At 40.0% G+C, this 15,549-nt stretch overlaps 1 protein-coding gene across 1 annotated transcript in view; it reads left to right on the top strand.

Moving 5' to 3' along the window:
- The window catches only part of LOC308338242 (A disintegrin and metallopeptidase domain 3-like), a gene marked incomplete at both ends in the record, with an annotated part of 130,760 nt that extends 117,993 nt beyond the window's left edge, over window positions 1-12,767 (top strand). Inside the window, 2 exons of the mRNA XM_080796292.1 lie at window positions 9,782-9,944; window positions 12,701-12,767. Of these exons, the coding sequence (XP_080652418.1) occupies window positions 9,782-9,944; window positions 12,701-12,767 (230 nt within the window). The remainder of the gene's footprint in view (window positions 1-9,781; window positions 9,945-12,700) is intronic.
- Window positions 12,768-15,549: the final 2,782 nt, after the last annotated feature.

Genomic DNA, 15,549 nt, shown 5'->3' with positions numbered 1-15,549 from the left:
TTAAGAAGTTCCATCTGTGGGGGAGGAGTTAAGATGGTGGAGAAGTAGCAGGCTGAGATGACATCGGGTAGCAGGAGATCAGCTAGATAGCTTATCTAACCATTGTGAACACCTACAAATCCAACGGGAAATTGAAGAGAAGAAGAGCAACAATTCTAGAAACAGAAAATCAATCACTTTCTGAAAGGTAGGACCAGCAGAGAAGTGAATCCAAAGCGATGGGAAGATAGACCCCGGGGGGACGGGCCAGCTCCCAACAAGCGGCGGAGCAACAGAGCACAAAATCAGGACTTTTAAAAGTCTGCTCCACGGAGGGACATTGCTCCAGAGGCTAAACCGGGGGGAAACCCAGGTGGGGTCAGCGTAACCCCAGGTCCCACGGGGTCACAGAAGGACTGGGGGTGTCTGAGTGCCACAGAGCTCACAGGTATTAGAGCAGGGAAGCCGGCTACAGCGACAAAGCCGAGGAGTGAGCTCTCAGCCCGGGGTTACCTTGTGCCGGCCGCAGGCTGGGTGGGCTTGGAGCACAGCCGGAGGCCACAGAGACAGAAGCGACCAGGTGCTTTTCTCCAGGTTCCAGCAATTGACCACTTTCCTCAAGGTGTGACCGCAGGCCAGGGAGGCAGGGCGGTTGGGCGCTTTTCTCTAAGGGCGGACTGAGGAGAGGAACCCCAAGCTCTCGGCTCCTCCAGGACGGGGATTGGGAGGCCGCCATCTTCATTCCCGTCCTCCGAAACTCTACGGAAAGCGCTCAGGAAACAAAAGCTCCCAAAAGCAAACCCAAGCGGATTACTTAGCCTGGCCCCTGGCAAAGGCAGTGCAATTCTGCCTGTGGCAAAGACACTTGAGAATCACCACAACAGGCCCCTCCCCCAGAAGATCAACAAGAAACACAGCTGAGACCAACATCGCTCACCAAGAAAAGCAGTATTCCACAGCAGGAGAAAGCAAATCTTATCTGGACAAAATGACAAGGCGGAAAACTGACCTCAAAAAAAAGAACAAGAGGCCATACCGAAGGCCGGAGACCTAATCAATACGGACATTGTTAACATGACAGATCTAGAGTTCAGAATGACGATTCTCAAGGTTCTAGCTAGGCTCGAAAAAGGCATAGAAGATATTAGAGAAACCCTCTCTGGAGAGATAAAAGCCCTTTCTGAAGAAATAAAAGAACTAAAATCTAACCAAGTTGAAATAAAAAAAGCTATTCATGAGGTGCAATCAAAAATGGAAGCTCTCACTGCTAGGATAAATGAGGCAGAAGAAAGAATTAGTGACATAGAAGACCAAATGACAGAGAATAAAGAGGCTGAGCAAAAGAGAGACAAATAAATACTGGACCACGAGGAGAGAATTCGAGAGATAAGCGACACCATAAGATGACACAACATTAGAATAATTGGGATTCCAGAAGAAGAAGAAAGAGAGAGGGGAGCAGAAGGTATATTGGAGACAATTATTGGAGAGAATTTCCCTAATATGGCAAAGGGAACAAATATCAAAATCCAGGAGATGCTAAGAACGCCCCTCAAAATCAATAAAAATAGGTCCACACCTCGTCACGTGATAGTAAAATTTACAAGTCTGAGCGACAAAGAGAAAATCCTGAAAGCAGCCCGGGAAAAGAAGTCTGTAACATACAAGGGTAAAAACATTAGATTGGCAGCGGACCTATCCACAGAGACCTGGCAGGCCAGAAAGAACTGGCATGATCTATTCAGAGCACTAAAGGAGAAAAACATGCAGCCAAGAATACTATATCCGGCTAGGCTATCCTTGAAAATAGAAGGAGAGATAAAGAGCTTCCAGGACAAACAAAAGCTGAAAGAATTTGCAAACACCAAACCAGCTCTACAGGAAATATTGAAAGGAGTCCTCTAAGCAAAGAGAGACCCTAAAAGGAGTAGATCAGAAAGAAACAGAGACAATATACAGTAACAGTCACCTTACAGGCAATGCAATGGCAATAAATTCATATCTCTCCATAGTTACCCTGAATGTTAATGGGCTAAATGCCCCAATCAAAAGACACAGGGTATCAGAATGGATAAAAAAACAAAACCAATCAATATGCTGCCTACAAGAAACTCATTTTAGACCCAGAGACACCTCCAGATTTAAAGTGAGGGGGTGGAAAACAATGTACCATGCTAATGGACATCAGAAGAAAGCTGGAGTGGCAATCCTTATATCAGATCAATTGGATTTTAAGCCACAGACTATAATAAGATATGAGGAAGGACACTATATCATACTCAAAGGGTCTGTCCAACAAGAAGACCTAACAATCTTAAATATCTATGCCCCTAACATGGGAGCAGCCAACTATATAAACCAATTAATAAAAAAATCAAAGAAATACATCGACAGTAATACAATAATAGCAGGGGACTTTAACACTCCCCTTGCTGAAATGGACAGATCATCTAAGCAAAAGATCAATAAGGAAATAAAGGCCTTAAATGACACACTGGACCAGATGGACATCACAGATATATTCAGAACATTCCATCCCAAAGCAACAGAATATACATTCTTCTCTAGTGCACATGGAACATTCTCCAGAATAGACCACATCCTGGGTCATAAATCAGGCCTCAATCGGTACCAAAAGATTGAGATCATTCCCTGCATATTTTCAGACCACAATGCTCTGAAGCTAGAACTCAATCACAAGAGGAAATTTGGAAAGAACCCAAATACATGGAGACTAAACAGCATCCTTCTAAAAAATGAATGGGTCAACCAGGAAATTAAAGAAGAATTGAAAAAATTCATGGAAACAAATGATAATGAAAACACAATGGTTCAAAATCTGTGGGACACAACAAAGGCAGTCTTGAGAGGAAAATATATAGCGGTGCAAGCCTTTCTCAAGAAACAAGAGAGGTCTCAAATACACAACCTAACCCTACACCTAAAGGAGCTGGAGAGAGAACAACAAAGAAAGCCTAAACCCAGCAGGAGAAGAAAAATCATAAAGATCAGAGCAGAAATCAATGAAATACAAACCAAAAAAACAGTAGAACAAATCAACAAAACTAGGAGCTGGTTCTTTGAAAGAATTAATAAGATTGACAAACCCTTGGCCAGACTTATCAAAAAGAAAAGAGAAAGGACGCAAATAAATAAAATCATGAATGAAAGAGGAGAGATCACAACCAACACCAAAGAAATACAAACTATTATAAGAACATAATATGAACAACTCTACGCCAACAAATTTGACAATCTGGAAGAAATGGATACATTTCTAGAGACATATAAACTACCACAACTGAACCAGGAAGAAATAGATAACCTGAACAGATCCATAACCAGTAAGGAGATTGAAACAGTCATCAAAAATCTCCAAACAAACAAAAGTCCAGGACCAGAGGCTTCCCAGGGGAATTCTACCAAACATTTAAAGAAGAATTAATTCTTATTCTCCTGAAACTGTTCCAAAAAATAGAAATGGAAGGAAAACTTCCAAACTCATTCTATGAGGCCAGCATCACCTTGATCCCAAAACCAGACAAGGATCCCACCAAAAAAGAGAATTACAGACCCATATCCATGATGAACACAGATGCGAAAATTCTCACCAAAATACTGGCCAATAGGATCCAACAGTACATTAAAAAGATTATTCACCACGACCAAGTGGGATTTATTCCAGGGCTCAAGTTTGGTTCAACATCCGCAAATCCATCAATGTGATACAATACATTAATAAAAGAAAGAGTAAGAACCATATGATACTCTCAATAGATGCTGAAAAAGCGTTTGACAAAGTGCAGCATCCCTTCCTGATTAAAACTCTTCAAAATGTAGGGATAGAAGGCACATACCTCAATATTATCAAAGCCATCTATGAAAAACCCACCGCAAATATCATTCTCAATGGAGAAAAACTGAAAGCTTTTCCGCTAAGGTCAGGAACACGGCAGGGATGTCCGTTATCACCACTGCTGTTCAACATAGTACTAGAAGTCCTAGCCTCAGCAATCAGACAACAAAAAGAAATTAAAGGCATCCAAATTGGCAAAGAAGAAGTCAAACTATCACTCTTTGCAGATGATATGATACTATATGTGGAAAACCCAAAAGGCTCCACTCTCCACTCCAAAACTGCTAGAACTTATACAGGAATTCAGTAAAATGTCAGGATATAAAGTCAATGCACAGAAATCAGTCGCATTTCTTTACACTGACAACAAGACAGAAGAAAGAGAGATTGAGGAGTCAGTCCCATTTACAATCGCACCCAAAACCATAAGATACCTAGGAATAAACCTAACCAAAGAGGCAAAGAATCTATACTCAGAAAACTATAAAGTACTCATGAAAGAAATTGAGGAAGACACAAAGAAATGGAAAAATATTCCATGCTCATGGATTGGAAGAACAAATATTGTGAAAATGTCTATTCTACCTAAAGCAATCTACACATTTAATGCAATCCCTATCAAAATCCCATCCATTTTTTTTAAAGAAATAGAACAAATAATCCTAAAATTTATATGGAACCAGAAAAGACCTCGAATAGCCAAAGGAATATTGAAAAAGAAAGCCAAAGTCGGTGGCATCACAATTCCAGACTTCAAGCTCTATTACAAAGCTGTCATCATCAAGACAGTATGGTACTGGCACAAAAACAGCCATATAGACCAATGGAACAGAATAGAGAGCCCAGAAATAGACCCTCAACTCTATAGTCAACTAATCTTTGACAAAGCAGGAAAGAATATCCAATGGAAAAAAGACAGCCTCTTCAACAAATGGTGCTGGGAAAATTGGACAGCCACATGCAGAAAAATGAAATTGGGCTATTTCCTTACACCACACACGAAAATAGACTCAAAATGGATGAAGGACCTCAATGTCAGAAAGGAATCTATCAAAATCCTTGAGGAGAATGCAGGCAGCAACCTCTTTGACCTCAACCGCAACAACTTCTTCCTAGGAACACTGCCAAAGGCAACAGAAGCAAGGGCAAAAATGAACTATTGGGATTTCATCAAGATCAAAAGCTTTTGCACAGCAAAGGAAACAGTTAACAAAACCAAAAGACAACTGACAGAATGGGAGAAGATATTTGCAAACGACATATCAGATAAATGGCTAGTATCCAAAATCTATAAAGAGCTTATCAAACTCAATACCCAAAGAACAAATAATCCAGTCAAGAAATGGGCAGAGGACATGAACAGACATTTCTGCAAAGAAGACATCCAGATGGCCAACAGACACATGAAAAAATGCTCCACATCACTCGGCATCAGGGAAATACAAATCAAAACCACAATGAGATACCACCTCACACCAGTCAGAATGGCTAAAATTAACAAGTCAAGAAATGACAGATGCTGGCGAGGATGCGGAGAGAGGGGAACCCTCCTACACTGCTGGTGGGAATGCAAGCTGGTGCAACCACTCTGGAAAACAGTGTGGAGGTTCCTCAAAAAACTGAAAATAGAGCTACCCTACGACCCAGCAATTGCACTACTGGGTATATATCCTAAAGATACAAACGTGGTGCTCCGAAGGGGCATGTGCACCCGAATGTTTATAGCAGCAATGTCCACAATAGCCAAACTGTGGAAAGAGCCTAGATGTCCATCAACATATGAATGGATAAAGAAGATGTGGTATATATACACAATGGAATACTATGCAGCCATCAAAAGAAATGAAATCTTTCCATTTGTGATGACGTGGATGGAACTAGAGGGTATCGTGCTTAGCGAAATAAGTCAATCGGAGAAAGACAAATATCATATGATCTCTTTGATATGAGGAAGTGGAGATGCAATGCGGGGGGTTGGGGGGAGGTAGGAAAAGAAAAAATGAAAAGATGGGATTGGGAGGGAGACAAACCATAAAAGACTCAATCTCAAAAAACAGACTGAGGGTTGCTGGGGGGAGGGGGGATGGGAGAGGGTGGTGGGGAAATGGACATTGGGGAGGGTGTGGGCTATGATGAGTGCTGTGAAATGTGTAAACCTGACGATTCACAGACCTCTACCCCTGGGGATAAAAATACATTATATGTTTATTAAAATTTAAAAAATTAATAAATCAATAAATTAAAAAAAAAAAAAGAAGTTCCATCTGGGGGGTAAAAAAGTTCTGGTGTCTGATGGCGGTAATGATGCACAATTAAAAATGTTTAAAATGATAAACGTTATCTATTATGTCTTTTAGCACAATAAAAAATTAGGAAAAAATCCCTTTATGATATTGCCAAAAATAACATAATATTTTGAATTAATTTTGTGAAGGAAGTATAAGATAAACCATGAAAACTAAAAATACAATATTGACTGAAATATCTGCATAAAATATAGGCATGCCATGTTCATGTAGTAGAAGTTTCAATATTGTTAATACAGAAATACTTCCCAAATCAATCTACAAATTCAACACAATTCTTAACAAACCCAAGCAGTATTTTTTTTTTTTTTTGCAGAAATTGACAAGATGACCATAAAAGTCATACAGAAACTCAAGGTACATGGGATTTTAAAAACAACCTTGAAATCAGTTTCCAACCCACAGAATAAGAGAAGATATTTGCAAATGACACTATAGACAATGGGCTGATATCCAAGATCTATAAAGAACTCCTCAAACTCAAAGCACAGAACAGATAATCATGTCAAAAAATGGGCAGAAGGCATGAACAGACACTTCTCCAAAGAAGACATACAAATGGCTAACAGACACATGAAAAAATGTTCGTCATCATTAGCCATCAGGCACATTCAAATCAAAACCACATTGAGATACCACCTTACATCAGTTAGAATGGCCAAAATTAACAAGACAGTAAACAAGTGTTGCAGAGGATGTGGAGAAGGGGAACCCTCTCACACTGTTGGGGGGAAGGCAAGTTGGTGCAACCACTTTGGAAAACAGTGTGGACATTCCTTAAGAAATTAAAAATAGAGTTACCCTATAACCCTGCAGTTGCACTACTGGATATTTACCCCAAAGATACAGATGTAGTGAAAAGAATGGCCATCTGCACCCCATTGTTCATAGCAGCAATGGTCACAATCTCTAAACTGGGGGAAGAACCAAGATGTCCTTCAACAGATAAATGGATAAAGAAGATATGGTCCATATATACAATGGAATATTCTGCCTCAATCAGAAAGGATGAATATCCAACTTTTGTATCAACATGGACGGGACTGGAGGAGATTATGCTGAGTGAAATAAGCAGAGAAAGTCAATTATCATATGGTTTCACTTATTTGTGGAGCATAAGGAATAACATGGAGGACATTAGGAGAACAAAAGGAAAAGTGAATTGGGGGAAATCGGAGGGGGAGATGAAGCATGAGAGACTGTGGACTCTAAGAAACAAACTGAGGGTTTTGGAGGGGAGGGGGGTGTGGGGACAGGTGACCCTGGTCATGGGTATTAAGGACATGCATTTCATGGAGCACTGGGTGTGATGCATAAACAATCTCAGAACACTGAAAAAATAAAATAAAATAAAAAGAAGCCTCGAAACTTCTTTCAAGAACATGCTTCTTAATACAAAGGTAAAATAGTCAAGATGGTGGAGGATAAGGATAAGGATAAGGATAGGATAAGGATAAGGATAGACATTAGTTCAGTGGAATAGAGTAAAAAGTCCAGAAATAAAACTTCATGCTTGTAGCCATAGATCTTTGACAAGGATACCAAGACAATTTAATGGGAGGAAAGAATGGTCTTTTCAACAAATGGGAGAAGTAGATAACCACATGCAAAAGAAAGAAGTTAGATTGCTACATCACAACATTCATAAAAATTAGCAGAAAATGGATCATAGATCTATATGTAAGAGTTGAACTTATAAAACACAACACACATAACTAAATTTGGGGGGACTTGGCATAGGCTATGTTTTAGGAAACACCAAAGCATAAGTGGGTAAAGTAACAATAGACTGATTGAACTTCGTTGAAATTAAGAACTTCTGCACTGTGAATGATACAACCAAAAAGACAAACTACTGAATGAGAGTAAATATTTGCAAATCATATATCTCATATGACACTTGTATCCAGAATATGTAAGCAATACTTATAAGTTCATAATTTTTAAAAAGACTACTCAATTAAAAATGGGAAGATATTTAAATATATATAACTCCATAAAAATAAACAAATGGCCAATAAGCTTATCTTTAAGATAATTGTAACAAAAATACAGGCAACACATTGTAGTGAGAATGTGGATAAATTGGGATCTCCCTGATGCCCTTTGTTCAGCACTGCTCCAACTCTGGTGCCTCCTTTCCACTCTCAACCCAGTAAGAGCTGCTGTTGAATTAGCTTTAGGTTATCTTATAGTGTGTGTGTGTTTATATATCTTTCCCTTTCCCTTTAGTGCTTCACCATGCAGATTCTAGCCATTAAAACGGTTGTGAATACTTTCTTCTGACTCCTTAACTCAGTGGGAATTCAGCACTTTCCCTAGGACTTCCAATTCTCTGTGCTGAGATCAATAAATTGTCCATGGGTAAAATTGGATTTTTAGAAAATCAATATCATGTTTCCTTCCTTCAGATATTATAGCTTTGCATTTTTTGTTGCTTTCTAGAAACCATTTATTTCATGTATTTTGTCCTATTATATATTTTGTTATGAGGATTAGTTAATCACCATTTAATAAAAAATAATCATCATAGCCAAAGCAGAAACTATTTCTTCCTTAGAATAATGGATATTGCCAAATTAATCCAATAATGATTAGGTTCAGGTTGGTTAATGAGCCTTTGGAGTAGTTAAGCACATGAGAAGGAAGCTCCACTTCCAGTATGATATAATTTTTAGTTATGGTGAATAGATGGAGAGTTGACCTTTTCTGGCAGATGAGGCAGGAAAGGATAGCTTTAAAAGTATTGAGTTCTACCATAGTCTAAGCCCTCTATATATGTGCTTGATTTTAATATTTTGCATATATTTGTCCATTTATTTCCTTTAATACATGTAACATCCTGAGTCACTTTCTTTTAGGTAAATCACTTCTTATCAACATATAATTGGATTTTATGGATTTTGTTTTAAAGTTACAGAATTTTTATCTTTTTTTGAGAGACACTAAATTCATGTGCATTTAGTATCATAATTGTTTTGGTGGTGATTCTGATTGCTTAATTTAGTCTTTTATGTATTTACTTGTATAGTTTATTTTGTTTTATTGGAACAATGTTTCTTAGGTTTTTCTAATTTTCTTTAATGCCTTTATAACATCTAGAGGAATATTTATTTTTCTAAGTAATATTGTCAAAATTAGAATAATATCACCTTATACAGATAATATGGAAATTTAACTTAGTTTACAGTCATTATTGTTTTTTAAAAGCAGTCATCAATTATGTCAGTAATTTTTTATTAAATTGGTTTTTTAATTAAATTAGTTTTAAAATACTTCTTTTTTGTTTTACTTTTTTAATGTAAGAAATATTAGGTAAGTATCAATTTAATGTATACTACGTAGCTCATAGAAGGGAATGTAATAGAATAAACTATATATAATAAAGCACATAACTAAATATACATATAAAGATTAAAAATAAATGTATATCAGTGATATAGATAGCTAGATATACATATACATATATACATATAATTATAATGGACTTTGGGGAATAGTCATACAACACAGGAAAATGCTTTTAAATTTATTTCTTCTCTTACTGTATTATTTGAATCCCTAACTTTTATATTTCAAATCACTAATATATTTTTAACAAAATTCTTGAAAAAGTTAAAAGATACTCTCACATTTTCAGCTCACGAGAAGTACCTGCCTATAAAACGACGCCCTCCTTCTCGAAAAAATAACTTCTTATTTGGTTTCTACATTTTTCTGCCTCTCCTTGTTTTAACCGCCATCATTGCTTTTAAATGCAATAAAATAAGATTTAGGGACCGAGAGGGAACAGCAACTGAAGGGTAAGTAAACTTTTTATTATTTATACTTAACATTAAAATGCATTGCAAGAAGAATTCAAATATAATTAAGAATGTTGCAAGTAGGGATTCTTGGATGGAGTGTGTTAATATTTTGAAATATTGAGCCTTGGTATATACCAACTTGTTTCTAAATTTCAGTCAGTCAGTCAGATATCCTTTATGTTCTTATAGGTCAGAAACAACTGAAGATACTTAGTAAGTTCATAGGACCTTTCAAGTAGAAAACCATGTTAACTATAATTTCTTCAGGAGTAATTTCTACTTCCCAAGCAACCCCACTTTCCTTGCATTGACATTCAGTTGTGCCAAGGAGATTAGTAAAGATAGAGAAGGAAATTTTGTGACTAGAATATGTAGAAGGTGAGAAAAATATAAAAAGAAAATAAGATATGAAAGAAAGAACACATCACAAAGTCACAAACCATTTAACACTTAATATTGTTCATGTGTTTCTAAAATTAGAATTAAGGTACTTGCACAGCTATTTTTATATTTTTGGTAGAGCAGAGCTTGATTAGGTCTTTTATTTTAATTAAATATAATTTACATATGATATTATATTAGTTTCTGGTGTACAAAATAGTGATTCAATATTTTTTTATATATTATAAAATGAGCACCACAATGTCTCGTTAATGTCCATCACCATACATAGTTAACAAGTATTTTTTCTATCTGATGCTGACTTTTAAGATCTACTCCCTTAGCAAGTTTCAAAGATGTAATACTGTATCATTAGTTATAGTCTCTATGCTGTATATTATATACCCATGATTTATTTATTTTATATCTGGGAGTTTGTACCTTTTGGCTCCCTGCATCCATTTTGCCCACTCTGTACACTCATCTCTGGCAACCAGCAATTTGTTTTCTGTATCTAGGAGTTGTTTGTTTACTTAGTTGTGGATTATACATATAAGTGAGAATATATCATAGTTGTCTTACTCTGTCTGAATTATTTCGCTTAAACACAGTTTTTTCTTTACCATCACACCAATACAAACCATAATTTTGCTTAGTGGATGTTTAGGAAAATGAGAATGCAGAAGTAAAGATAAATAAGTGGATCTTGTTGTTCCATGCTAAAGGAAAATATCTTTTTTTCTTACTTGTGTAGATGGAGATAACATAATACAAAATTTCCATCGACATCTCCATTTCTCAAGTTAGTTCATTTTATTTCTCAACAAGTTAGTAAGCAACCAGTTAAAGTCACCGTAATTTGTACAGATATTTCCATAATAATTAAATTGTTATAATTTATTTAATTGAATGTTGGGGTCCGTTATCAAATGAACGAGACTGAGACAAAGTGAAAGTTATGCAAAGCCTTATTCTATGCCAAGCATTAGAAGTTAGACTGACCAGCCAGGGCCGCCTCCAAAGAGAGCGACCCCCTCCTGATCTCACAGGCTGGTTTTATAGGGCATAACCACAGACCCAAGGTACGTGGCTTCTATTGTTAAGGTGTTTACTCCCGGAATCGATACCCCGAACCATACCAGGAACTACGGGAGTGTTTATTCCCGGAATGAAGTCCGTGGATGTAAACAACAATATGGCTACCTAGGCAATATGGAGTTGCTCCGGCTAAGCAGGCCCTAATAGTTAAACAGGTTTTAACATTAAATTGGCCCTAACATTCCCCCCTTTTCTTTGGAGATTAGTCAATTCTTTGACTCTTCAGCCAGTTCTTGAGGGTGAAAACAGGCTGACCTGAGGTGTCGTTAACCTTGAGTGTTGTTCCATCCGCTGTTTTTCTGATTTTCTATTGGGCTATTTTAGGCCAATGAGGTGTCCCCTGGCTGCTGCTGAGTAGGAACAGGGTTAAAAGTGACCAAGTTATGAAACCCTTTTGAGTCTTAGTTTTAGTCCACAGTTAGTGGGGTCCATTGGCAGTGACTCCCATTTCTGGGGGGTGTCCTTGTTTTCGGCTTGTTTGATTCGGCATGAATCCAGGCCCTGATGCCTTCTACTTTTACTGCCGTGGGGGTGGTCAGGATGACAGTGAATGGTCCCTTTCAGCGAGGCTCCAAGTTTTTCGTTCGGTGGCGATGTATCCAAACCAAGTCTCTGGGTTGGTAAGGATGCGATCTTATTTCCGTCTCCATCTCAGTGTAGGCAGCTCGTATCCCTGCGTGGGTTCTTTTTAAGACAGACTGTAGCGCCTGCAGTGACTGGAGTACAGACTGATCAGTCATTTCTGTTAGGGCAACCTCTTGTAGCCATGGGCAGAGTGGAGGGGGGGGTCTCCTGAACATTATTTATCTTGTTTAAGTAGGGTGTACATCGCGCCCTAAGGAGGGCGAAGGGAAGGAGATCCACCCATCCACCGCCAGTTTCCAGAATTAACTTCGTCAAGGTCTCTTTAAGAGTCCGGTTCATTCTTTTATTTGTCCGGAGCTCTGGGGCCGGTAGGCACAGTGTAGTTTCTAATTAGTGCCCATGGCCTTGGCCAATGCCTGTGAGACTGAACTCAAAAATGCAGGGCCATTGTCTGACCCAGTCATAAGAGGCAACCCAAACCTAGGAATTATTTCCTCTAGTAGTTTTTTTGGCTACCATTCCTGCCATTTTATGTTTGGCGGAAAAAGCCTCTACCCAGCCTGAAAAGGTATCCACAAAAACTAACATATATTTGTGTCCATATTTTCCCTGTTTCATCTCTGTAAAATCTTCTTCCCAGTAAATTTCTGGTTCCCTTCCTCTTTCTCTTTTTCCTCTTCCCATCCTAGGTCCTCCCGCATTTACCGCCTGACACTGAGCACATCTATCAACCGTATCCTGAGCCATATGCCCTAATTTAGAAACCTGGAACCGTTTACCCATGAGCTCCTCAGGCTTGCATGTCCCTAAATGAGTGCCCTGATGTATTTGGCTTACTAATTTTTTTTTTTTCCCTAGTCTTTGAGGAAGAATTAACTTTCCTGCCCTAGTCTTAGCCCAATCCCCTTCATAGTCTAATTTAGTCCATTTTTGTAAATATTTTAAATCTTCCTCTGAATAATCTGGTTTTTCTGGTAGGGCTGGAGCCAGGAGTGTAACCAGTTCTTGAGCCATTTCCCTGGCTGCTTGCTTTGCTGTTTGATCTGCTAATTGGTTTCCTTTTGAAACCAGATCAGTCCCCTTTTGGTGCTCTGGGCAATGCATAAGGCCACCTCTTTCTGGTCCCAAATAGCCTGGAGGAGAGCCAATATTTCTTTTCTGTTTTTAATTTCTTTTCCTTCTGCTATTAGTAGGCCCCTTTCTTTATAAATAGCCCCATGTATATGGAGAGTAGCAAAGGCATACCTGTTGTCCGTATAGATGTTGGCGGTCTTACCCTTGGCCATCTGCAGTGCCTTGGTGAGTGCAGTCAGCTCCACTTTTTGCGTCGAGGTTCCATGTGGCAGGGCCACCTTCCAGAGCTCCTGTTCAGGAGAAACCACCGCAGCCCCCGCATACCTCTTTCCATCAATCATGTAGCTACTCCCATCTGTGAACAGAGTCATCCCTGCATCCGGGAGGGGAATTTCTCTGAGGTCAGGCCTTATTCCTGTGATCTGGGCTAGGACCTCCCCGCAGTCGTGAGGGTGGTCAGCTAGCTTTTCTGGCAGCAATGTGGCTGGATTTAGCACCACCCGGGGCCTGAAAATCACTTTCGGTTCGTTGAGGAGGAGGGCTTGATACCGTGTCACTTGGGCGTTTGTCATCCATCGGTCTGGTGGGGTCCGGAGGAGGCCTTCGATAGTGTGAGTAGTGGTCAAGATGAGATTTTGACCCAAAGTTAATTTACTTGCATCCTTGACCAGGAGGGCTGTGGCAGCAATTATGTGGAGGCAAGGGGGGAACCCAGCCGCTACTGGATCTAGTTTTTTTGCTAAGGCCCCAGAGTCTGAGTCAGAGCCCCTTTGGCCACCCCTGCCTTTTCATCTACATACAAGTGAAAGGGCTTGGTAACATCTGGGATGGCCAGTGCTGGGGCACTCAGTAAGGCTGTTTGTAATTTTCAAAATGCTCCTTCTGCCTCAGCTGTCCACTCTGCCGCAGTGAGTCCTCCCTTAATCAGTTCACAGAGGGGTTGGGCAATCTCTGTGAACTGTGGTATCCACAGTCTGCAGTAACCCACTTCTTGGGGCATGGTGGGGCAGGGGTATTGGGTAATCACCTGTTTCCTGGACTCAGACAGTGAACACACTCCCTCATGGAGATCAAAGCCTAAATAAGTGGCATGGCTCTGACAAAGCTGTGCTTTCTTTGCTGACACCTGATACTTTTTTTTTTAAATTTAATTTTATTTATTTATTTGACAGATAGAAATCACAAGTAGGCAGAGAGGCAGGCAGAGAGACAGGCAGAGAGAGAGGAGGAAGCAGGCTCCCCATTGAGCAGAGAGCCTGATGTGGGGCTCGATCCCAGGACCCTGGGATCATGACCTGAGCCGAAGGCAGAGGCTTTAACCCACTGAGCCACGCAGGCGCCCCCTGATACCTTTTGTCCTGCAGAGTCTGTAAGAGAGTTTTCATCCCCCTGCAAGCATGACTCATAGTCCTCAGCGGCTATTAGCAAGTCATCAACATACTGTAACAGAGTGACTCCCGGGTTGGTGATTCTGTACTCACGCAAATCCTCATATAGGGTCTCGTCAAAGATGGTGGGTGAATTTTTGAATCCTTAGGGAAGTCTTGTCCAGGTGAGCTGGCCCTGGAACTGGAACCCTTCCTGTGGGTCAGACCACTCAAAAGCAAAGAGGGGTTGAGACTCTCTTGCCAAAGGTATGCAGAAAAATGCATCCTTGAGATCTAAGACGGTATACACAGTTCTTTTGGGCCCTACAAGGGAGAGTAGGGTATAGGGGTTGGGCACCTTCGGGTGGATATCTTCAACCCATTTGTTAACTTCCCGCAAGTCCTGAATGGGTCGGTACTCCCCAGTTTCAGCCTTTTTGACGGGCAGTAAAAGTGTGTTCCATGGAGACTTGCAAGGAACTAGATCCCGTCTCCTCGGAGGCGGTTAATGTGTTTTCTGATCCCTTCCTTTGCTTCCCAGGGGAGGGAGTACTGCTGGACTCGAACAGCTGTAGCTGTTGCTTTTAACTGTACCACTACTGGAGGTTGTCCCTTGGCCAGGCCAGGAGGCCTCCCTTCTGCCCAGACTTCAGGAAATTCGACCTGTAGGGTTTGGAGAAAGCGTCCCTCCCTTATCTCCTCTGGTTTTGAGACTGGCTCATAAAGGAGATGTTCATCTACTGCTGCCACAAGCATCTGCACAATGGGTTGTCCCAAACTCACAGTCATGTCTCCTTCCGAGAACTGAATGCCAGCCCATAGTTTGTGGAGGAAATCTCTTCCCATCAGATTATACAGGGCATTAGAGAAAACCAAGAATTGATGTTTGACTACTCTCGAGGCCAAATTTAAAGTCCTTTCTGTTGTCCATTTCTGTCTTTCTGTGCCATTTGCCCCTTGTATCCAGACTTCCTCTCCAGATAGTTTTCCCATAGGCTTTAGTAATGATGAAAATTGGGCTCCCACATCACCAAAAAATCAATTGATTTCCCCTCCACCTCAATTTTAACCCGAGGTTCAGGGAGGGTCTCCGAACC

Source organism: Martes martes, assembly GCF_963455335.1.
Source record: "Martes martes genome assembly, chromosome: 2".
In the NCBI taxonomy this organism is placed as follows: Eukaryota; Metazoa; Chordata; class Mammalia; order Carnivora; family Mustelidae; genus Martes; species Martes martes.
This window is presented reverse-complemented; position numbering and strand designations above follow the sequence as displayed.